At 36.0% G+C, this 23,637-nt stretch overlaps 1 protein-coding gene across 2 annotated transcripts; it reads right to left on the bottom strand.

The window, feature by feature from the left end:
* Window positions 1-350: 350 nt before the first annotated feature.
* Window positions 351-23,611, bottom strand: LOC139134762 (centrosomal protein of 41 kDa-like). 2 transcript variants are annotated; one of them, XM_070701796.1, is made up of 12 exons: window positions 23,455-23,611; window positions 23,265-23,328; window positions 22,794-22,841; window positions 21,947-22,008; window positions 11,449-11,509; window positions 7,494-7,632; window positions 6,591-6,742; window positions 6,144-6,217; window positions 5,400-5,514; window positions 4,891-5,049; window positions 3,265-3,321; window positions 351-2,452 (listed from the first exon to the last, which is right to left on the bottom strand). In XM_070701796.1, the coding sequence occupies exons 1-12, from the start codon at window positions 23,479-23,481 to the stop codon at window positions 2,346-2,348; spliced, it is 1,065 nt and encodes a 354-aa protein (XP_070557897.1). In that variant the 5' UTR covers window positions 23,482-23,611; the 3' UTR covers window positions 351-2,345. The 2 variants fall into 2 exon arrangements, with proteins under 2 accessions (XP_070557897.1, XP_070557898.1); XM_070701797.1 differs by lacking the exons at window positions 22,794-22,841; window positions 23,265-23,328; window positions 23,455-23,611 and adding an exon at window positions 22,134-22,386 and having other exon boundaries at window positions 3,265-3,319; window positions 4,889-5,049.
* Window positions 23,612-23,637: the final 26 nt, after the last annotated feature.

Below are 23,637 nucleotides of genomic sequence, written 5' to 3' on the forward strand. Positions count from 1 at the left end.
TGAAAAAGGATGTTGTTCAAGAATATGATCTCGCCAAATTTGGACTTATCTGATATGGATGGGACAAAATTATAGGTGTCCTCAGACCTTGAATAAATCTTAAATAGAAGCAATGTTTTCCCTAAGCTCAGCACATTCACAGATTGGCTTCTATTATCACTCCTTCAGAAATGAAATACTGCCTTTCATTCAGCGGTGACTAGATGCATGAAAGAAGGTAACAGTGAACAAAGGAAAAGTTGACAAGATGCCGTTTCTTCAATTTTCAGAGACAACTGTTTTCAAAGCACTCAGTCACTCAGCCACAGCCAATTTATTCGTTCAGCATGAAAAAAGCTACCTCGATTGAATTCATGACAAATTACTGACAATTTATTTATTCTAACTTCCACATATCATTACAAACATTCATTGCAAGTATTTACAAGTCAATCTCTTTAAGTAAATGTTAACTACATTTCGATGACACTTTGAAATCTGTGTTATCTTTGAAGGAAAAGAATATGGGTGAAACAAAAGCATTCTCCTTCAATACTTGCATCAAGAAAGAGAAAAATATTATTTTTTACAGACACTATAATTATCCCCTATACAATTTTACAAACTGGTAGAAAAAGTTCATTTTGCTACATTCATCTATTAACATATTTGTGTAGTATGGTGAGCATTGTGGTTTGGAACGATTGTGGTTGAAAATCTGAAATCTGTTGACTAGCATTCAACAGTTCTTACAGGGTAAATGAGCTCAGTTTCCAAATGTTAGCACTGAGTATACATGCCGCTATAGATGGAGTATGAGAGTATACAACATTGGATAAATGAAGAAACATTAAAAAAACTAGGTGCTTGGTAATATGCCATTGGCCATATGCACACCTGAAGGACAACAGACTCGTTATTCCAGATGATAACAATAGAGCTTTCTTAGGGGGTCCTCTGATAGTCAACAAAAACAAGACTCCCTAGGATTTTATTGATATGAAAAGCAGTTCAGTGTGTGCAGAGTGTTTGTAGTTTTGCTTCGTTTGATGTATGCCAAATAAACACTGATAATGAACTTTGCACAACTCCATAGATGGAATTCTAGCCAAGGAAATACACAGAAGGCATCGTAATTCTAAGATGCTTGATATTTTTACATGTGGTATGCAAACTTCACATGGTGGATAGGATATTGACAGCTATATACAGATGATTTCAATGCAATGTTTGCAGAAGGGCATTGGAAATACATACCGTCAATTACTAGTTATTGACGATTTAGATACAAGTATTGGACAGATGTGGATGCTATATGATGTATGAAAAGATACAAAGTGACAGAACAGTAAAACAGATCATGTCCTTCCACTGTTCGTTCGACAGACATAGCAAAATACTATTGTGCAGGCTTTAGGAAAACTCTTTAAAATGAGGAACAAAGACTCAGCTTTGATCTGTTGGAATGTGATCAATACTGGTTGCAGATATTTCTATCAACCCTATATATACCCTGCAACAGACCCTTTATCAATATAACGTCCATGAGTTGTTATCACACTTCTGACACCATGCCAAATGTCAACAGAAGTGCTGACGCTCAATTCAGTGAGCGTTTCGAATTTTTAATGCATTTTGCCAGTTTCAAATACTTCCAAAAAAATTTTTTTTATCAATTTATACACATCTTCCCCACACAAACATACGGAAAACTCAGGATTTCACTAGTGCCAGTACGATATACTTTACTAAGGCATGGGACAAACAAATGCATTAGTGTGAAAGCTGGAGTGAAAATGACGATGCAACTTAACAAACATGCATATAAAAAATTGCGTGAAATAAGGAAAAATATTCAGTACCAAGATAATGTGCATCATATTTTCCTCAATGGGTGAATCACTTATCAAAAGACAGTAAGTGTGCTGTTAGGAACAATTCATTTTGTATCAGATCGCATAAAGAGTTCGTGAATCTTCACTTTGGTGCATAGAGGAAATGCTGTACCTTACAAAAGTGAGCTCTAATATGTATGCAAAGTTTCAGCATAACAATTTACTGAATATGAAGGAAATAATATAAGTATTTTTATGATTACATGATCATTCAGTGAGGGACCAAAATATCATTAACTCTACTTTCCAAACTATGGCCCTCAAGGACGGGTACTGCTGCTTAAGGGTTTACATGACGTGAGCGCCCTCTTGGGGTCAAAAGTATTTACATTTCCTGACCATAGATGGCGCCATATCAATGTCAAATTAAAGTTGAATCGTAGGAGGATGGGTGAAATAACTGTAAACTTCTGACAGGCAGTGTTTCAGGGATTTGCAAATCTTCAAATACAGTGAGTCTCTACACGGTTCCTATTTCCATGGCGATGAATGTATAGTACTTGTAGTGGATCTCGCTGTGTTCACTGTACTGTTGGATGCGTTGCTACTGGCCCGCGTACTAGCACGACTCAGACGACCTGAAAAGACACAGGGAATGACAGGATAAGTCTCATGGGGGAATTTCATGAACATTCTGCACCCATTTCAGTGAAACCTTTTAATGTAAATTTTTCACTGAACCTGGGAAGGAAGTGGTGCATATATAGCAGAAGTGTTTTCTCAAGGACATGTAAATCCCCCTATCTATCAAAATCTGCCTTCATATAATCACTAGCACCACATAATGATTTTTCCACAGAGTATTTACAGTAGCATTCTACTTCATGATTACTGTCAATGATGTAACATCATACAGTTGATGTAATCCACTATCTGTAGCCACAGTACAGTGATACAAAGCTTTATCTGCAGAAAGATGTGATACAGCTGAAAGACTCTCTGACTGGAGTTTGCCTCCAGATTACAAATTGTCTTTGAACTGAAATGAGGCTTCTCATTTATTCAACATTTACTGGATGGGAGAAAATGAAGAAAGTCTTTTCTTTGATGTTTAACTAATGCTATAACCTTATTTGCTAATATCATGAAAAAATCTTAATTTATTCCTTTGGCTTGTCCATGGGAGTCATGAATGTCCAAAAGCATTTGTTCCTACATGGTCACATCATGTGCATCAAATGCAAGGTCATTAGAATGACCATGATGTTGGTTAGTGTTGCTGCAAAGCTTTATTACATTCAACCTATTCATTCTGGTATAAATGAAACCACAACATTCAAAATGGTAATCCACTCAGTCGATTCAGAAAAATGCAAAAATAAACATTTGCAAAAAGGCACGTGCCACGCACTTTACATGTAACATGGATACACTTTTACTGTAAACTTACTTCCAGAGTCTTGTGGTACCAGGTTTTGATCCAAGGCTGTAGACAGCTTGTCAAGATGTGATCATGTTGTCAAGGGAGATACAGTGAAATCATTGTTCAATGTTCTGACACATATCAGTACCTACCAAGACTCTCTCACACATTCCCTGGCTCCTTAAACAGCTTCAACTCTGTTACTTACACAGTGCCCTCAGTGATCTGGCTAAAACAGCCAAAGACCTAACATGTATTATAATATGCTTAGCTGGAATCTGGCAATCTGATTGGCTGGAGCCGGGGTTTATATTCTCAACAAGAAGACCTGCGCACCTCTTAATATTTTTGAGTTCGTGCAAATTTCGAACGCCAACTTGAGAGCTCAACGCGCCATAATGTCGAACAAGTCTATGGCTTCAGATTGATTTTAATTGTTAAATTTTAGTCTAGTGCAGCTTGACGAACCAACAAATGAAGAGTTTCTGTAAGGAGCGGAGGCTATGTAACACATTATTTTTTTAAGTTTTTTGAGGGTTTTTTCAAGTAAAATTCTTCTAGTTCGATGTCTAATCGCGATATCGATGCGTTGCGTAACCGTATTTTATGAATTCAACTGTGCACGGGCGCGCGTTCTGAAACGTTCTTTATAGAGTTTGTATGAGGCTGGGCGCTCCTGAACTCTCGTTCCAACTTCGGCCCTAAATAACGATATTGCCCACTTGTTTTTAAATTCAGCATATTATAATGAGGTTATAAACAGTACGCTCGGGTATTTGGTTGCGGATATAAAACCTCTGGGGTGAAAATAAGCATATTTGGGTGAAATAATCACCTCGCGATACCCTCGCTTGCCGCTTATAACCTCTAAGTAAAACCCCTCAGTGACTGACATTGAGAAGCTTACTGAATCCAGACTAGGCTGCGCTAAAAATCAGAACAGCAGAGGGTCACATGACACAGTGTGGCCAGTATGAGACATTTCACACTGATCATGGTGTGGCGTGGTGTAGTACGGTAATGTATGTTTCAGGCTACAGGAAGTTTAATCTTTGTGAAGACATTCCTGAAAATAAATTTCTTCTTGTTTCTCAAAACACTATACCGACATTCAAGTTAATCAGACAATCCATGCAGAAATCCTGAGCTTGATAAATCAAGTTTTAATATTATTTATCATATTGGCATATATGTGTCACTTACACATTCTGATGCAAAAAAATTGAAGGAGAATTCATAATTTAAGATTTGCCGTCATAATTGTGAACATTGTTCTTTGTGTTTGCAATTAGCATGGCTTTGAGTGTCAGAAATCTCACTTGTTTAACAGACTTTGGTGGAAATTGTAACATCTCAACTTTTAAACTTGATTCATGTTAAAATTTAGCAGAAAAGCAGGCCAAAGGAAGCTGTTTACAGCCAAAAAAACACACCCATAAGTTTTTTCAAAATTTGTAATAGAAATGCTCATTTAAAAAGGGTGTTATTTGGTGAGCCATGAAGAACAATAAGCTTTCTGGTAATTAGTTAGCCTGGATTATCACAGTGAACGATGTGTATCGAACTATTTTTGTTAATTATAACCTGAAATAACCAAGCGATACAACCAACCATTTAAATCAATTGTTACAGACATTACTTTTCAAAGGATATCATCTTCATTAAACTCTGAACGATCGACTGGCCTTTTCTCAATTGGCGGAGGTTTCTTCTTACTTCTACTGGTAGATGGTGGTTGCTGAGGTAGACATGCCTGTGGTAATGTGCCAGTAATTAGACCTTCGGGGAATTTCTGATACGCTACCTTCAAACCTACAGGTGCAAACAAAGTCACAGTATGACGGTAAAATCTCACAGTGTTCTGTGTACACTCTTCATGTGCATGCAGTGCATTCAGTGAAATATCAGAAGACATCAGCAAATTAAGACATTTTATGATTTACTGTGTTTATATATTTGTATAAATCATTCTGAGATTCTCTGTTCAAAACTGGAAATTTCTCAATTAAGACAGTCTGTAAACACAAGTATTTTATCAACTTTAAGGCCATTACAACATACAGAGTAACGTCAGTTCTATTGAGTGGATGAGTTAGACTTCATCTGTTGGCAAACACAGTTCCTACAGTACAAAGCGCTCTTCACAACTTTGACCTACTTACCTCCAGACAGCAGGAATAAATTATCAAATCCTCTCTCAGCAAATGTTGTTGCAGCTGCCGTCCCAGCTCTCTCGTCTTCATCGTAAATCAGGATAATCTTTCCAGGTTTGTTTCTCTGAGGATATTGTTAAGGTGGATAAGTGCCTTGAGGACAGATATTCGGACTCTCTAAGTTTTACAATGCTTTTTTTTATCTACCACTTGTGAAGACTCATTTTGAAGTGCATGGGGTAAATAAGGTTTTCACCGGCTCTTTTTGTGAAAATCGTAAATCTTAATTTTCCCCCCTTAAGTTAACACAGGGATGGCGGCCATTTGAATGCAATGTAACTTTATAATGACATGACAAATCAGCAGTCATTTCTCAAACTCCATCATGGTACAGGATAAACATACAAGCAGTCTTTAGAAGGGCAGTAATTGAATGACTCTCATTTATAATCATCAACAATTCAAAAATATCAGGAGTCTGGACTTGCTGCAGCCGTCATGTGATAATACATTTTGTATTGATGCACATTTTATCACCAAAAATAATATTGGGTTGAAAAAAGTCACAAATGCATCTCTGTAGACAATTTACTCAGAATGAGAAGACATTCCTTGCTCTTGAGAGTTATTTGATGCACTGCGGTGTGGACAAAATTTTTTTTGTTATATTTGGTTTTTCTTTGTCCTTTTTTTTTATTGGAGGGGGTATGATTCTGAGATTGGCTGGAGTTCTGGGATGTTTATAGAGGATACATATGTGATAATCTGAGGTGTACTACTGAAGTTATTGTAGGATCTTGATAACATGGCAGCTGGGTAGTGAATTGCTGTGAAGAAATGTGAAAGGGCATTATTGTCATGGACTAAAACACACACATGATTGCACAGTTCCTGTATATGTATTCACAAGTGTAAGTCAGCTTGTCCTGACTGAGTAATCTATAGTGTTCACTGCATCTGGATAAAGGTGACTTGGGAAAAAGTGACCTTGTCATTGAGCCTCTGAACTTACAGTAACAACATTTTAGCAGCCTTGCACCCAGGCTGTACAACATTGGAAGAAAAACAGAAAATTTTATGAATTCATGGTAACTGAAGTGTGATATCACAAGCAACTACATTCAAAAAGAAATCAATCTGCCTGTGAAACATAGCACTAGTGTTTTATGAAAAATGTCAAAACATTCTCAAAGTAGTTACCTGTAATTATGTGACATTCATCAAAGGCCTCTTTCTCTCTGATGTCCAACAACAAGTAGGGACAACTATCATCAAATGGCTCTGGTTCTTTTGGTGGGGACTTCTCCTCGGCCTTCTCTTCAAGATCAAACTCACCAACACCACGGATCACGCTGCAGGACAGTCAATATATATGCCAGTCATTGACATGCATCCATGACATGGAAGACATTACACAATAGGGAAACAGCGATGAAGACTCATTAGCTTGTTTTTCAATTAGCACAGCAAAAATATGCTGAGATGTGGTAAAAGTGAAAGGTACAGGTAAGGATCACAGTGAATTTGTAAACTTGTGATCCTGGTCATTATTTTAAGAAATCTTTGCTTTTTTAGGAGTGTCCCTTTTTCTTTGTAAAGTCCCTTATTTATATATGCCTGTATTTGAAAAGCAGAGAAGTCTACCTAAGGGCTATGAATTTATTCACAGGACTTGAATTAAACTGTCCAATACTGCTGGACCAATTGATTACAATATATATGCTGTACATTACCATTATTACAAATGTGTATCATACTTTAGCCTGTTATCATAGACATCTATCGTGACTGAACTATTAAATCTTGTCTCAACTGATAGTAGAATATCAAACATGCACAAAGTTTCTATGATGGCCAGTTTTTACAAGAAAATTTGTACTTACAAATATGAGAAACGTCTATGAAATGTGATCAATATTCCCATGAAATCTGGTCAAAGTTACTGTGAAATCTGACGAAATTATCTGACGGAATTACAGTATCAGCATTATGGAGTAAATCTGGTCAATGCTACTGTGAAATTTGCTCAAAGTTACTTTGCAATCTGTTCTTCAACTTTCAACTATACTCAGAAATTCACACAGAAATCAAGATTTTCTGTACCTCTGTAGAGTTGACCTTGGTGTTTGTGTATCCTTGACGTCACCATAGTCACCCTCCGTTAACGCCAATGATGGCACTGGACTCTCCCTGGATTCACCATCCTGGCTTGCTGGTGTCATCAATTCTGACCTAGCCGTGTCTGAAAGGTCAAATTCAAATGAAATGAAATGAAACTTCATATGTAATATGGTATACATGTAAATTGCACGAGAATGTTGTATATTTCTTAGGACTCTAGTTGAAAATTTATAAATTATTGTTCTTGACAAAGACACACAAAAGTTGCTGCATAATCAAATACAAATTCTACGATTCATTGTAATATGTGCCAAATATATGTTTTAACCCTTTCATCCCCAGTTCCCTGTATACAGGTCCAACTTTACCATAGAAAACAATGGATTTGGGGCAAACCATGGTGGTGAAAGGGTTAAAACATGATAAAAGTGGTCCAGTGAGTTAGCACCTGTAATAAAAAAATACCTATCTTTCAAACTCAGAGATGATCTTAGCACTGCCAATAATTTAAGATGCCTCAAAAACCAACCAATACAGATTCAGAGTCAACATGTTATTAGGATGCTGATTTTCCATTCAAGTAATCAAGTTCAAACTTGATGTCTGACAACATTCTAAACACTTAACATTCAGCAACCGAGGTATGCTAGACCTTCATGTCATAGCAACCATTTTCGGTTAGGAAACAGTTTGCCAATGAAACCCTGTGCTTGCATTGCTGGGTACTGAGATATTATCAGTCAGATGATCCTATTAGAGACTGAACACCTATCAACTGAAGTAACTGGCTGCCTGTCTTGTAGTGTCAAGGGTTTCATTATCTGTGAGAGATGAAGGGATGATCATGTTGTAGGAACAGTGTAGGGAATTGACTGTCACGTAAAATACTTTGAAATGGTACTTTCTGGCACAGGTATTTGTAAAGATGTCGCGATAGTGACACGTTAATTTATCCTCGTCAGATGAGATTTACAGTAGCTCTCGGACTCTCTGAAGTGTTTGTGCTATCTTTGTAATCTTAGTCTGGAGGACAGGTACAGCTGTCTAGTGTGGGTGAAGTATCACTCTTATCCACATAATTTGGAGCCATGTCTTTGTTTAGAGACTTGAAGTCGTGATTATCGGCTTACGGGTACTTCAGTGGATGGTTGTTGGCCGACATATTTGGCATATTCAGGATTCACTGTATGATTTGCAGCCTTGTACACCTGTCAGGTTATGGCTTGAACAGAATAGACTGTACAAATACTCAGCCTTTGCTGAGCAACACTGACTGGTTGCCAAGGTTATGCTGTCCTGATTAGATCAAGAGTCAGCAGATAAAAACCAATTTGAAGTTTTACCAGTATTTCTCTAGAATTATCATTTCATACCATGCTTGCCTACTTCTGTTTGCTGGACATTAGACATCATGACTGTTTTTCTTAACAAAAAATGGTTGTTTTAATACAATGGAAAGAGTATGACAGTATTTTCTTCTCACATGCAGTAATATTAATTTCACTTCAAAGTCATTCTATAGAAGGAAATAGATACTTCTAAAATTTATGTTTGACTTCATATTGTAAAGTTGTGTGTTTTTTTGAATCTCATAACAATTATAAATCAATACCCAAATCCAACCAATGGAATTTTATCATATCATAACCTTTGATGTCAGTAGATTCAGAGTCTAATAATATTAACAGTCCGCTAACAGTGACAAGAAATATTTTGGCATATGCCAAGAGATACACGGGAATAAGAACGTTTGGTACTATTATAGAGAGGTTGTTGAATAATACCAGGATTTATGTCCCTGTACACTATATACCGTTGTATTGTCTTTACATGTAACGCAACGCGTCTTGGACAATACCTCTACTATACAGATGCAATCCCACTATTTTGTAAACATCCTTAGCCTACAAAAGTCTTATTCCCTTGTATTTCTAGGAATGACAAATTGATTTCTTTTTTGCCAATGGCTGCAACCAAATCAGTGGAGCACATATAGCTGATACCACTCATGTTAAGCGAAAAAATCAACATCATGTTTGTGTATTTTCTGTCGAGAATAGATTCAATCACATCTGTCTGTTAGCCTTTATTCACACAATTTCATGCTCCACTTCAGAACTACACATCAATACTATGGCCATACTATTCTGAGCTGTGCTGTATTCCAACACTCGGCTTTACAAAGGCTTTATATTGTTATCACAAAACACTGTTTACAAAACCACCGATGACATTTGAATGACATAAGACTCAATGCACTGGTGTCTAACTCACAGTAAACACCCAACAAAATAATCCATTGTTCAGGGTCTACTGTATGGTCCAGCCTAGGTCCTGGTACATTGGTGTTTACACTTTGCGTACCATGAAAAGTACTGTCCAGTGGATTTAAATGAAACTTCCAAAGGTGAAAGGTTACAGTCATTTTGGTACTATAAGATTTCATGAAATGTCTATTGAATGAAGACATGCAGCAGCAATGAATAACATTACAAGATTTAAATTCTCATCAAAAATTAAAAACTATTTTCTGACTTTTCATCATTTAAAATAAGGAATACTGATAAGACTTCTCACTTGAAATCAATTCTTGGAAAAAAGTGAGTTCCTGAACTTGCATGATTTGTCAACCAAGCGAAAAACAAAAACTTGTTGATGTACAATTTTTTGAGGGACTTTTAAATATTGTCAAATGATAGCCTAAAATACCCAGTGTTAAGATACATAAATGAATATGACACATGAAGTTGTATGTGTAAAGGATTCTACAGCAGTTTATGGGCGTGACAATAAAACAGATATGAAATAATGATTCTGATGTTGATTACAAAATCACAACAGACCTTTCACAGCCTCTGTCAGATTTCCTTCAAAATCAACCAAGCTACAACTGCCAGTATGTGTAAACTTGCAAATTCTATGGAAGCCAGATATTTCTAGGGGTAAAGAGTGGCACTTTGTCTTGATGAAGTTTGCAAATTTCAAAGGGATCTGCAAATTTCAAAGGGATCTCAAATGGCAGACTCAAGTTGTATTCCTGATGTTTACTAAATAGTTTCAAATTGCAAGCAAAGAAGTGAAAAACTGAACGTGTCTTGGACAGACAAAGACCAAAACCAGGTAATTGCAAGAGTCGGATGTAGTGACATTGTATGGTAAACAACATTTACAATGGCCACTCAATATTTGATCTTCATGTTACCATGGCAACTGACAAGCTAATCCAATGCCTATAGTTCACAAACAAATCACCGACATAAAATCAAGAGAAAAGTCAACCATTGATTTCTTTTTTCTGTCTTTCTTTTTTTCTTTTGGCGTTGTTGAAGCAAAGCACTTAGTCTTAGAAAGCTTAGAATACATGTATTTCATGTTCTAATGATCATCTTGCTCATATCAGGATCTCTTTGGCTATAATTTTAATATATTGTTTATTTAATTAAAATCTATAGACATATCTACAAAAGGTACAAAGTAGATCTAGCTGTTTTCTTATGTTCTTCTATTTCATTTTCAAACTATAGTACAGTAACTTGAGCAGAGAGGAATTTTTCAAATTCTGCTCTCAACAATTGTTTAGCTGTTTCCATGACAAGTGTTCTCCTGTATAACAATTACCCATCATTGATATTAAACCAAACTTTTGTTAGATATCAGATTTTAGTTGACAGTTCCAACTTGTCAACACCGAAGACCTTCATACTATGAACTACTGTACGATCTGAAAGTGAAATTTCAGATGTGAACAATGTATTGTACAGGATTATAGAGACTGAATATCATTGACAGAGAAAGGATTTCCAACCAGTTCAATCACAGTGAACAGTGGTGTCCACATGCAATTTAAGCTCAATTTCACAAAGGTGGTTTTCTTTTCTCAAAATGAGTATTTCAAGACATTCTTTCACTATATTTCTCACCAAGGAGTCTATCTTACCTGCTGCACTTTTGAGTCTTGCTTCATCTTCTAACTTTTGAATTGCATTCACCTGCAGTGCCTGTCACAAAACAATCAGATGAGAGATATGTCACATCAAGTAACAAAGCTCCAGTACAGACAAACTATCTCTGTCAGACTTTCAGTATGCTAAAATGGCAATTGTGCTAGCTAGCAATGTCTGCTGGCTTTTGTCAGATAACTCCTATGTAACAGCAAATTTTAATGTACATGTATTGGGTCTAAACCTCGTGAGCACCAGATATTGCTACAAACCTGTTATTTTCTAAAGCAGAATGGAACCTCAAGGTAAGGACCATAGACATGATGGTTGTGAGAGAAGCCTGCATTTTATGTAAAATGTACACTTCACACAGTAGTTTCAATGCACATATTTCTGAATCGATTATCATGCATTTCAAGTTTCATGGGGTTATTACCAAAAGATTGACTCAAAATTCACCTGTTGTAGTGCATATATTTACAAGAATTTCTGTTGTTTATATACTGTGTCCTGTCAGTTGTTACTAATTTCTTCAAACTTAACACGTCCATTTTTATATCATTCTATTAAAATATTTCTACAAAAGAGATCTGTTAAGTACAGACAATGGCAGTGTTGGGTCATCAAAGTCCTTTCCACACAACAGAACCATTAATGCACAATAGCTGTATATCATCTACTGACAAACCAGGGTGATATATTTCCAACCTACATGTATTCTGCATACATCTTGCTACCCACAATCAGCCAGTCTGAGGCAATACATCTTTGACTGATCATATTTATTGATGAAAAGCTGATAATCGCACATAATCCCATCAAATCCACACCGCTTTGTTCTCTGTTGTCCCCTGGGATTAAAAATTTCACGAACACAGGAAATCAGAACATACTACCACACCACCACCGCTACCACCAGGTCTGTTGTCAGTGAGGACATTGGAAACGCACACATGCACAGTTAACTGTAGGAAGTAAACTAATCTTATCATCAGTCATGTCACAGATCTTCCGGAAAATAACTCCAGGTGAAAATGAATTGAGTAAATATGAACCAAAAATACATCCAGCATTTTGCTAGGTCAAGTAATTTTATTTCATGGTTGTCATGGCAACAAGTAAACACTGCAGACGATATATTTTCACACCTGCTGGGGGAAAAAAACAAAACAAAATAGAAAAGACATTGTGTTCTTCACCTGTGAAGCTATCGGTGTAAACTGCAATACAAATGGTGTGAATTCACAGGGGCTTGGCAAATCTCAGAATGGTTATCACATTTTTAGTTTTCTCAGTGTGAATGGACTGGTAACAATTTACATTTACCCACATACATGTAAGAGGACGCTACCATCTGATTAAACAAATTCTGAATGTATGGTTTGCCTGAACAGCATTTCTATTGACATTCTTCCATTCAACTTTAACATGTAACTGTTTTTGATGAACTGTTTTTTTCTGACGTCTATAGTGAGAGGTTGTCAATTATTTGAAAGGATGTCTTTCTTTGATCAAATTATATTTCACTCGGAAGTAGCTATCTTCAAAGAGGTTATGCCTGAATTATGCCCTAGATTGGGACATTTTTGAACAAACTGGTGACAGCATGTGGGAGTGATTTCAGTCGTGTGCAATCGATGGATCTGCAAACAATTGCCTTTCCACTATTGTTACATTTCTTGGCTCAAAGAGTCCTCAGATTGAGTCCTCAGATTTTATTAGTATCACACTTCAAGCTGCAATACAGCATGCTTAAGTTCAAGCGCCTGAGCCCATAGGCATTAACACACAGCATAGTAACACATCAACATTTTGTTTCTATTTGTTTTCACCTGAGGCGAGTGGGATGGTTTTGGAATGTGCCTGGGAAACCTTACAATAAAGGTACCTTGCTTGTACTTCTGAATGACAAAAGATGCATTTACACACCTGTTGCATACAAGCCCTGATGACATGATGGTGTGATCCATTGCTGTTTGAAATAAGCATGTACAGTGAGGCCCACCACATTGAAATCAAATACAGAAACTGAAGAAGCATTCTGAGGAACACACACAAATAATTACATTTGTGAAATTTGATGAACGGCAATTGCAAATGAATAAACTGATTAAGCAAATACCGGTATGTTTATCATGTGCAGTATACGCCATTTGTATAATGATTTCTAATCATAGAAACACCAACAACAATTTTAATTTAGGAAAGCATACACATTTACGAAGCATATAATCATACATTGAAGACAAAACACATGCAGACATCATCATCGAGCGTACTTTGCAAAGTAATCTATGTATCCAGAAAACCATCTATTTATATATGGTGAGTGTAGGCTTGGAATTGGTGAAAAGAAATTTTATTTTAATAGAGATTGATCAATCCTCCATTAAATATATGCATCAACATTGCTTTAACACCATGCCCTTCATTGTGTTCATCCCAAAACATACAATTTGCCTATTTTTGTAATTTATCCATAATTATGGATGACAACAAAGGCAGAGCAAGTCCACGAATGAAAAGACAGTGGGTTTGTGGGTCAATTGTCCTGACAGACGTTGTAAAAGTCTTATTATTTTATGCTCACATTACCATGGTAATTGAGATCAAACATGACACGACACTTGGAAAATTTATGACTACTTGGTACAGCTGAAAAATCATCAGCCAAAACAATAAATTGGAAAGACTAGATGATTGGTACGGATGAATGATCAGCTGACTAAGGGATCGTCCATATATACATGTAGTAAAAGCTGAACACAGTTAATTTGTTTTACTTTAAAAAGAACCCTATGTCCCCCTCAAAACAAATTTCATATGCAAAAAATTGAAAAATCAATGACATCAGCGTGAAGCTTTTACTCACAAGCAAACACACTCCTACAGTTCCCAGATATTGTAACAAGCGCACACAAGAAAACACACTCCTACAGTTCCCAGATATAGTAACAAGTGCACACAAGCAAACACACTCCTACAGTTCCCAGATATTGTAACAAGTGCACACAAGCAAACACACTCCTACAGTTCCCAGATATTGTAACAAGCGCACACAAGAAAACACTGAAGCCACACATTTATAAATCCCACCTCACAATGAATTCGCTTGACGAAATATGTTTAATATCTTTCTCCATTAAAAAATGCTTGACACATTTCAATGGTGAAAAAGCATGTCAGTTCTCAGTTCATGTATTTTTTCTCAGTAGTTCTTTGTCGTTTTACTTGCGAAGAAGAAATGGTCTGCTTTAAAACTTTTGCTGTTTCAGATTTACAAATGCATATAGTTCCTTTAATCTCCTACCTTTCTTTCTTTGTAGCGTCATCAAGATACTATCCTTGATATCTCTATTATTCCTCATTCTTAGTCACTCCTAAGCCCTACGCTGTACTTCTTCATCTTTCATAAATATTGCCATATGGCCAGAGTTTAATAAACAATACACAAAATCTTTATGCAATTTTGAAACACACAAAATAAAATGAGCTTTACCCCTCCCCCACGTCCACGTCTGAAGGAATTTTATTGGTCGTGTGTCAGCATTTATTATTGACAGCCCCTAATAGTCCTCATAAAACAGGATTAACAATCACGCCAATGGCACTTGATCACAACTGGCACATTGTGAAACTACTATCTCTGGGTACACCTGTACATGAAATACTGAATGGGTAGGTGCTGCGGGTTTGGAGTTTGTCAGTAAATGCACACAGAAAACAATGTCCCGAAGTAGCGAATTCAAGCCATTTTCAAACCACACTGTTTGTCAGTGGGGTAAGCAATATTCGCAAAAATCACATTTCCAGGCTAATAGACTATATTTTATGAAATCACACGTCCTTATTACAAAATAAAACGATCTTTGTCTTTAAATCAATGCGCCAGTAAACAGGTCCAGCAGCTAGTTATGTCATCAAGTCTGTAATGTTAAGGGTCATAACAAATGTGAGAAATCTAAAACATTAAATATGTTGTTTTTTATCAATTTTATTACCAAAAGCGCATGAAAATCTCTGATACTTTGAATCAGCCATCCTGCATATTTGTAACATTCATCAAAAAACTCATTTCTGTTCCACAACTCATTAAATAGTCCACAATGCAGGATTTGTGTACATTCCAAAACTACATATATGAAAGACCCCTAAAATCAATTAGTTAAAGGGGGGTTAGAAATTTCCCAAAACTATCTAACCGCTGCTCCGTTTGGCTCCATTTTTCCGAATCGGAACCTTGGAATTAGTCTGAATATCTCTACCAAATATCAATGCAGTCTGTTCAGCGGATTTTGACTTTTTGTCGTTTACGGAAAATGGACACTGTCCACCACTGGTTGAAGCTAACCCTATATCACAACTTCCAGATGTGATAATGACCTATGGTCATTATGTTAAAAATACCGCCAATGGCGCTTGGACATAATGACCGCCTAGTATTATCGGCATTTATCAACAACCACACTCACTGTGAATTAGACAGACCACGAAGTCAATGAGCAAATATAGCTGAAAGACTATTTTTCACATTGCGATTTTAAGCTCATTTTTATGAGAAAAGAGACATGTATATGTATATGGAGAAAAAGCAGAAGACATATTTGTAAATTGTTTGTTAAGTGACAATCATATATGCATCTCTTGAAATTTTGTGGTTATAAGGTATAACAGTAGTGTAAGAATAATGAGGTTTGAGTAAGTAAGTAAAGCTAAGTTGACAGTAATTAAGATTACAAATTATACACTAAGCTGAGGAAATCTGAATGAAATAAATGTTGAAAGATAGCAAAGTCATGGTCATCTTTTGTCTAATACCTTGTGTAAGTTCATGAACTTTACATAAATCTTGCTGTAGATTTGTTGCTAATGGGCAATAACTGTGTTTCAGATCATTTCAGAGCAATCCATCCATGACAGGTTTAAATTGTAATATACTTCTGTTTAAAGGAGAGAAATTTCTCAAATAATTTTTTCCCTGTAATTTGCTGTGAGAACACATGGACAGATGCTCAGGACTCTATGCTGGTGCTACCTTGATAACTAACCTACAACTTGTAACGTCATTGTCTAACCTGTTCCACCCCAATTTCCTGTAGACAGGTCCACACTCTCCATTGATAACAATGGGTTTGGGCCATACCATTGTAGTGAAAGACTGTAACATGTGAGGTTGTGGATACTTAATCTCTGGAATGTCAAAGTCTGTATATTGACTCATGGATGTTTACTTAACAAATGCCTAGGGTCATCTCAAAAGTGAGGATCTAAACTATGAAATATGTTTTTTCTAATGCTTTTGATGCCCAAAAGACCATAGAAATCTCTTATACTTCGAATCAGCCATCCTGCATATTTCTTACATTCATCAAAACCTCATTTCTGTTCAACAACTCATAAAACAGTCCACAATGCAGGATTGGTGTACATTCCAAAACTACATGTATGAAAGACCCCTAAAATCAATTAGATAAAAAGGGGGGTTAGAAATTTCCCAAAACTATCTAACCGGCACTCCGTTTGGCTCCATTTTTCGGAATTGGAACCTTGGAACCAGTCTATGTATCGGTATCAAATATCAACGCAGTCTGTTCAGCAGTTTTTGACTTTTTGTCCTTTACGGAAATGGACGACATCAAACACCGGTTGAAACCACCTCTATATCACAACTTCCAGTTGTGATAACAATCACATTAATAATCATACAATTGTGGAATAAAACCAAGCGAGAAACAACAATATACAAGATGAATGACCATACCAAGCAGAGCGTGAAAAACCCCAACTACAAATTCCTTTGATCTTTAATTATCATGATGAAATTTCATCAGTCTAAAAATTCTGCAGCCCCTGAATTTTCTTGTTTTTTAAATTCAATGCAATTTACAAACACATTGTTACAAGTAAAACAGTAAATTAGTGTTAAAGTGCATATGTTCGGTAAGTTCATCATTCACACAAAAAAGAAATTGACCAATTTTCCGTGTGAGTTGTACTTATTTCCATCTGTACTCCTGATGACCTCATATCTCAGACTGTACTTTACAATTATTAAATGACAATTGAGATACACGTTGAGTTAATGATGAGTGACAAGACAGTTTTAACCTTCTTCCCCCTTTATGGAATGCTGAATTTGCAAGGAAACTGGGAGAGTGGATAACAGCCAAATAGAAAGGCTGCACTGAGTGTTCGTCGTGAATATGCTTGCTGTTATAAATGAATGGCAGCAAAGGAAATCAGTGATATAGAAAATCCATTAGAGGGTTCTTTCACGGGTCTGTGGTGTGTACTATTGCTGGTCACGTTCAATCCAAAATGTCAGAATGTTATATGAAGTGAAAGTTATCTAGTTTTTATCTCAGAAGATTGTCCTTTCTATTGATTACAAATCAAATTAGAAAATCCACAACAGGTGTATTGGAATGAAGAAAAAACTCACTGGCCAGAGAAAAACTGTTTTTTATTTAAGTAACAATTCATTCTTTCAGGCTCTGTAGAAATATTTTTTTAGAAATATCGAAATAATATGTATTGTCTATCACTTTGTAAATTAAAACACCTACAGCTTCTACTGTTCAATACAAAAGGTTGACCAGAAGCTGGTCACCATAGCAACAGGTCACCTGTCTGTTTGTGCAAACAAAGATAGTAGAGTAATTGGTAATCAAATAATCCTCAGAGTAATGTTCCTACCCAGAAAAAAGGTCAGAGATCAACGGGCAAATAGAAGTCCACGAAATGCATTGTCTGTACATTGGGCCAAGAAAAATAAAGTTTTTTTCTCATCCTCGCGCGTGTCAATTCAGACCTGCCATGTCAACCTTTTTTTACTGCTCATCAGGAAATAAAATTTAAAAAAACGCAAAAATACACGATGATAGTGCATAACACAGTGCTATATAAAACAGAATTGTAAACAAAATAATTGACACGAACATTCAATTCAGAACTGTACACATGTGTCACTGTCAAAACTGCATTGCTGCAACACTGCTGTGCATTTATCTCTGCCTGCATTCCTATGCTGTTTTCATGTTTTTTCCGTGTTTTTGTTGATTAAAGAATTAAAAACATTTGAGAGTAAAAAACACCTGCATCACCACATCATTTTTGAAATATGTCTATTATGAGAAACAAACTTTTTATTTTTCTTGGCCTTAGTTTGCTTTCCAATTTTACTGGGAAGTCAGCTGACAGTCCAATTTATGTGAATAAAAGTAAATTTAAAGGGAAAATAGTGATTGATTATTGTTATAGAAAACAAGCGCATTTTCTTATCCTTCTCATCATGTATGCCCAAATAAACAAGGAAAAGTTGCCTGATCTCCATGTTACAGGCAAGCGTTGGAAATCAATGTTTTGGCAATGCTGTAATCCTTTGCACGTGATGTCTGTTCCCTATCAACTTATTGGCATAATATTAATAATCATCAAATACGGATGATTGCTCTAATGTTACTGATAACCTCATGCATAGATCTGTCAGGTTTGGTCGTAGTTATTCACTGCACTCATATCACGTCAACCTATGTAAATACACAAAAACGCTCCATTTTGTATGACTTGAACCAGCAGTGTAATGTTTGACAGGAAATTGAATGCGACAAGAAAACCGCAAAACAATCGTTTTAAAGTTTGCCGACAGCACAGCCTTGAGTTATGAAAGGAAATCCAAAACTAAGTACATGCTCAACAGATTTTGCATTTTCTAACAATACTTAAAGCTTTAATTCCACCTGAGAATGAGAATTCAAACGGATATTTCTTAGCAGCTAAGTGTAAGTCAGTGACTTTTGTTTGAACAGTAATCTTTCCGTAAAACATTGCACCATTTCTATGGTTTCATTGAACCCTACAGCAAAGCATGTCTTTTTAATAGACTTGGCGTGCCTTGATGCATTGTTTACCCATTCAACCATGGTATTTTAACTGCAGTGTTCGGTCCGCTGGTTAAGAAACAGAAATGTATTCAATAAAGACAAGTTTATTAAAAATGACCTTTTTTAAAAAAGGATTAATTTTTAACAAAGTTTCTGTTATTCTGCTTTCTATTTGTTGAGAAATGATTAAATATGTGAGCTTTAGTATATATTTGAGAAAATATTTTATGGGTAGAACAGAAATGGGAACCCTGAGTTGACACAATATAGATAACACAAATGTGTTATCAATATTTCTGTCAAAGCTGTCAACCAGAGTGTTTTCTATCAGTCTGTGTATCCTTAATTTTACTTGAAGTCTGGCAGAGGACGAAACTTGAAGGCATCCTGAGAATCAACTTTCAGTAGGATTTGCATTCCAAGGATTTGAATTTGTAATCAGTGAATAAATACTGTGGTATCCAAGCTAGACGGGAATTGATCCACTACGGAATGACAACTAAATTCTAACAGAGCATCCTATTGTTCTTCATGCTAAACAATGGAGGTTAAAGTTTGCCAGTAACAAACCGGTAACACTCCTATTTTCGCAGAGATACCAACCGTTGATTGTACCTTAAAACAATTATTGACTGGTTGTTTCCGAACAGTGAAAGGTATTGATCGGCTATTGAAATACCTTTTCTTACAAGGAAAGTCCTGTATGAATGAAAAGGGCACACTCCATTTTTCACAAATAATCTTACACCTGTATGATGGTTTAGACTGTTTATGACTCTGGTGCATACAACAAACAGCAGTGGAGAACAAACTGTCTGGTAAAGTTAAAGCAACATGACCAAAAATATGTTTGTTTACCTATACTAAAAATACACAATATGTCACATTAATTGCTTTCATATCACTTTACCTCCAGCTTTTCTAGTTCAAAGCAAATGCCAACAAACAGTACGTACGTGTTTGCAATGGGAACAGACCAAATTTTAAAAACACAGCATTACACAGCAAACAAATCTTACATTATACAGGTTTCTGTTGTCAAGAATCACCATTGCAATGACGTCCTGCAGTATTTACATGCTATAATTTCATTTATTTTTATTAGAGTCACAATAAATATCATAAATTACTGCAGTTACTCTACCTGAACAATGTCAATCTTGACTCGTAAAGTTAATTGAATAAAATTAAGTTTACTCCAGTAACAGTTAAAGAAACAGGTGGTTTCACATCCTGCGGCCGTTGTTTTAATCTGAACAATAAATTTAATGGCTGTGCTAAACTTTTTACCAGTTTCATAAATATCACAATCTTACTTCAATCTTACTTATTATTTTTCAAACTGTGTCAACAATAAACATCAAAGTAATGATGGGTCAAAATACAGCTTACTTCACAAAATTATGGTAGTTCACTCAAATTCAAAGAGATATGTATTTTCATTCATTAGTGCGGCAACTTTCAAGTGCTAGGAAGGAAGGATTTGACATTATGTAAATAATTTTATCCCTAATAAGTTTTTCTACAAAAGCACAATGTTTGGACAAATCCCAGAGAACAATTCTTTTTCACAAGTTACAATGTGGTACAAAGAGCTTGTCATTATGGAGCCTTCCATATTCTTCCAGGATGATTTAGAGCCAATACACACTTTACAAATCAGTAAAGACTGACAAGCACTATAAATGTTACAGTTCCCTGATGACAATAAACCTGTCAGACTGTGGCAAGAAGTAACCATGACAGCAATACAATCAGCTGTTCCCATCTGTAAGCAGGGAGGTAGTAGAGGATTTTTTACCTCCCTGGTGTATGTATTGAAAAACTATCCTTTGATGAAATCATTGAAGGCATCAGAAGGAGAAGTCAAAGTCCTTCATATCAGACTGACAACAGTTTTCAAACAAAGAATGCATCTAAATTCTAATGAAGTCAATGGAAGCATTGTTTTCTTCTTTTAACAAAATAAAACTTTAAAGTTTATAGTTTTAAAACTGATCATAATCTTAAATTTCCAGCCAATTCCTTTCACTGCCTATTTGTTAAAAAAGTTGATATTATCATTGCTTGATGATTTATATCTAAAACACAATCAGCAATCAGTCAAGGACTACTGTCATTACACTGATAAATTTCAAATCAAGTTGTCGAGACATAATATGCACACAATAAGCCATGTTACAGTAATTACCAAGCACATTCAATTAAGGTAGGTTTAATTGTATACTTTACAGTTTATTGCAGGTAACATTTCATCACAGAATAAAGAAACCGAAGGCCTTAGAACAGTAATTTGGAATTAGTCTACCCATTATCATAATGTTTTGAACAATCTTACCACAAAAACATAACACACTTACATAACTAACGCATGTCAACATTTTTTCCCTCTTAAAGAAATACAAGCAACTTAACAAGCTACCTACATAATACTGAACAAAATGATTTTTGTGCGCTAAAATGCCAAGAACTTTAATATTTTTAGCATTGTTTATGACTAGATTCCTTCAAGCTGTCAAAACATGCTGTTACATAAGTTTACATGGTCTGGTTTTTTTCTCTCCCTTTCCCTTGATTTTTAGTACACTTGATGTAAGAAAGACCGACTTACCAATTGAACAAATGTGGTAATTTTCATTCTCTTGAAGATTTCATTCTGTTTATACCTGTAATCTACGAAGAAAAACATGTCCATCAGTTAACAGACAAGGTAAGTGTTTGCTTAAAAGACAGTTGCATAAGAAAACAAGTATTACTATAAGTACTTGATCATATCAAGTGTAAATTTGGGTACTCACTTTTTATAAGATATTGAAGTTTGTCAGCTAGTATCCTTGGGTCAGTGATTTCTATATTGTTACTAGAGCTCCTGCTGTGTTTTGAGTTTCTATTCTGAGGCATGTTGCAAACACAGTATAATCAGCTCAATGTATTAAGCGCAGACAGCTGAGTAATAGTTGAATGAAATTTCCTCCTCTTTGGCACAGGAAAGTGTGATGTGATAGTGTCTCTGCAAATGGAACAGTTTCATCTACATGCCGGTTTATGTCAAAAAGCTTGTTTGGCTGCTCCTAACATCCAAACAGATCAGTGACAGGTTTTAGCTGCCTACTGCAGAGTGAATACTCCTGTTGGCTAATAATTCGCCACGCTCACTGTAGTAGCTTCTGAGCAGAAATCCCTGACAATTGCTGGCTATGGCAACTGTATACATTGCATATGCATGAGATGCAAATGACCTGATTGTAAACTAACTGTACAAGAACTGTTATCGTAATCGATTCTGCAGGGGATGGTCACGTGGTCTGTGAGATGCCTCAGCTGACAATGTCTCAGTATATAGCAATTTTACTTTTTCTTTCTTTTTTTCCTTTTCCTACTGTTTCTCTTTAGGGAAAAGGCCGTGTTTTATATATAAAACTTACTAACATTTAATTACAGTATAGTATATTACTTACTCCTACGAATATCTTCAAGTTTCGCCATATACTTGCTGACACTAGCTCCTGAAAATTAAAATCATGATAAAACATATAACTCAAAAGACTCGGAAATATATTAGCGGAAATGTACTCTGGCTATAGCTACTCGTCCAATGACAATCAATCATCATTCATACGGAAGCGATCGGCAGAACACAACGTCGGCCATTGCGGTGACGTCAGGCTTGCTATAGTTACAACACAAACGTTGCCGCATTGTATTTGAACGAATAAATTGACTACAAAGTGTCAACGCTGCAGCGCTGATCGCATTTGAATGACTGAACTTCAAATCTATATCTGATCAAACCAAAGAAATCTGTATGGCCGGGAAAATAATGTGTGTGACTCGTGCTTGTACTCTATAAGCCAGCGACTGCGAACAAACGAACATTACGATAGCTACTTTCTTATGGACGGCAGCGTCGAGTAAAATCCTCTACTTACCTGTGTCCAACGTAGTTTTGATGTGAGCATACTTGGGATTTTCGGGTATCCTCTTATTCAAGATCTGGAAAGCAAATGTTGTAGCCATGACGTTATTCAGTCGATTAAATTTAAAGAACAAGTCACTATGTTTAAATAAAGACACAATGCCGACACTGACCAACGGTCGGTAATTTTTAAAATTACTTACATCGGTCTTTCTACTGCGGGCAGACATGTTGTGTTTTGATCTAGGACGGGACAAAAAAGTACCCCTATGCCCAGACGAATATACTGTATGGATGACAACTGATCATCTTTCCAAACAAAAAACACAAGCAAATGGTGCTTGTAGCCGAGTTTATCATACAATAATGAATTACTGAACTAATTA

This window comes from Ptychodera flava, chromosome 6 (assembly GCF_041260155.1).
Source record: "Ptychodera flava strain L36383 chromosome 6, AS_Pfla_20210202, whole genome shotgun sequence".
NCBI lineage: Eukaryota > Metazoa > Hemichordata > Enteropneusta > Ptychoderidae > Ptychodera > Ptychodera flava.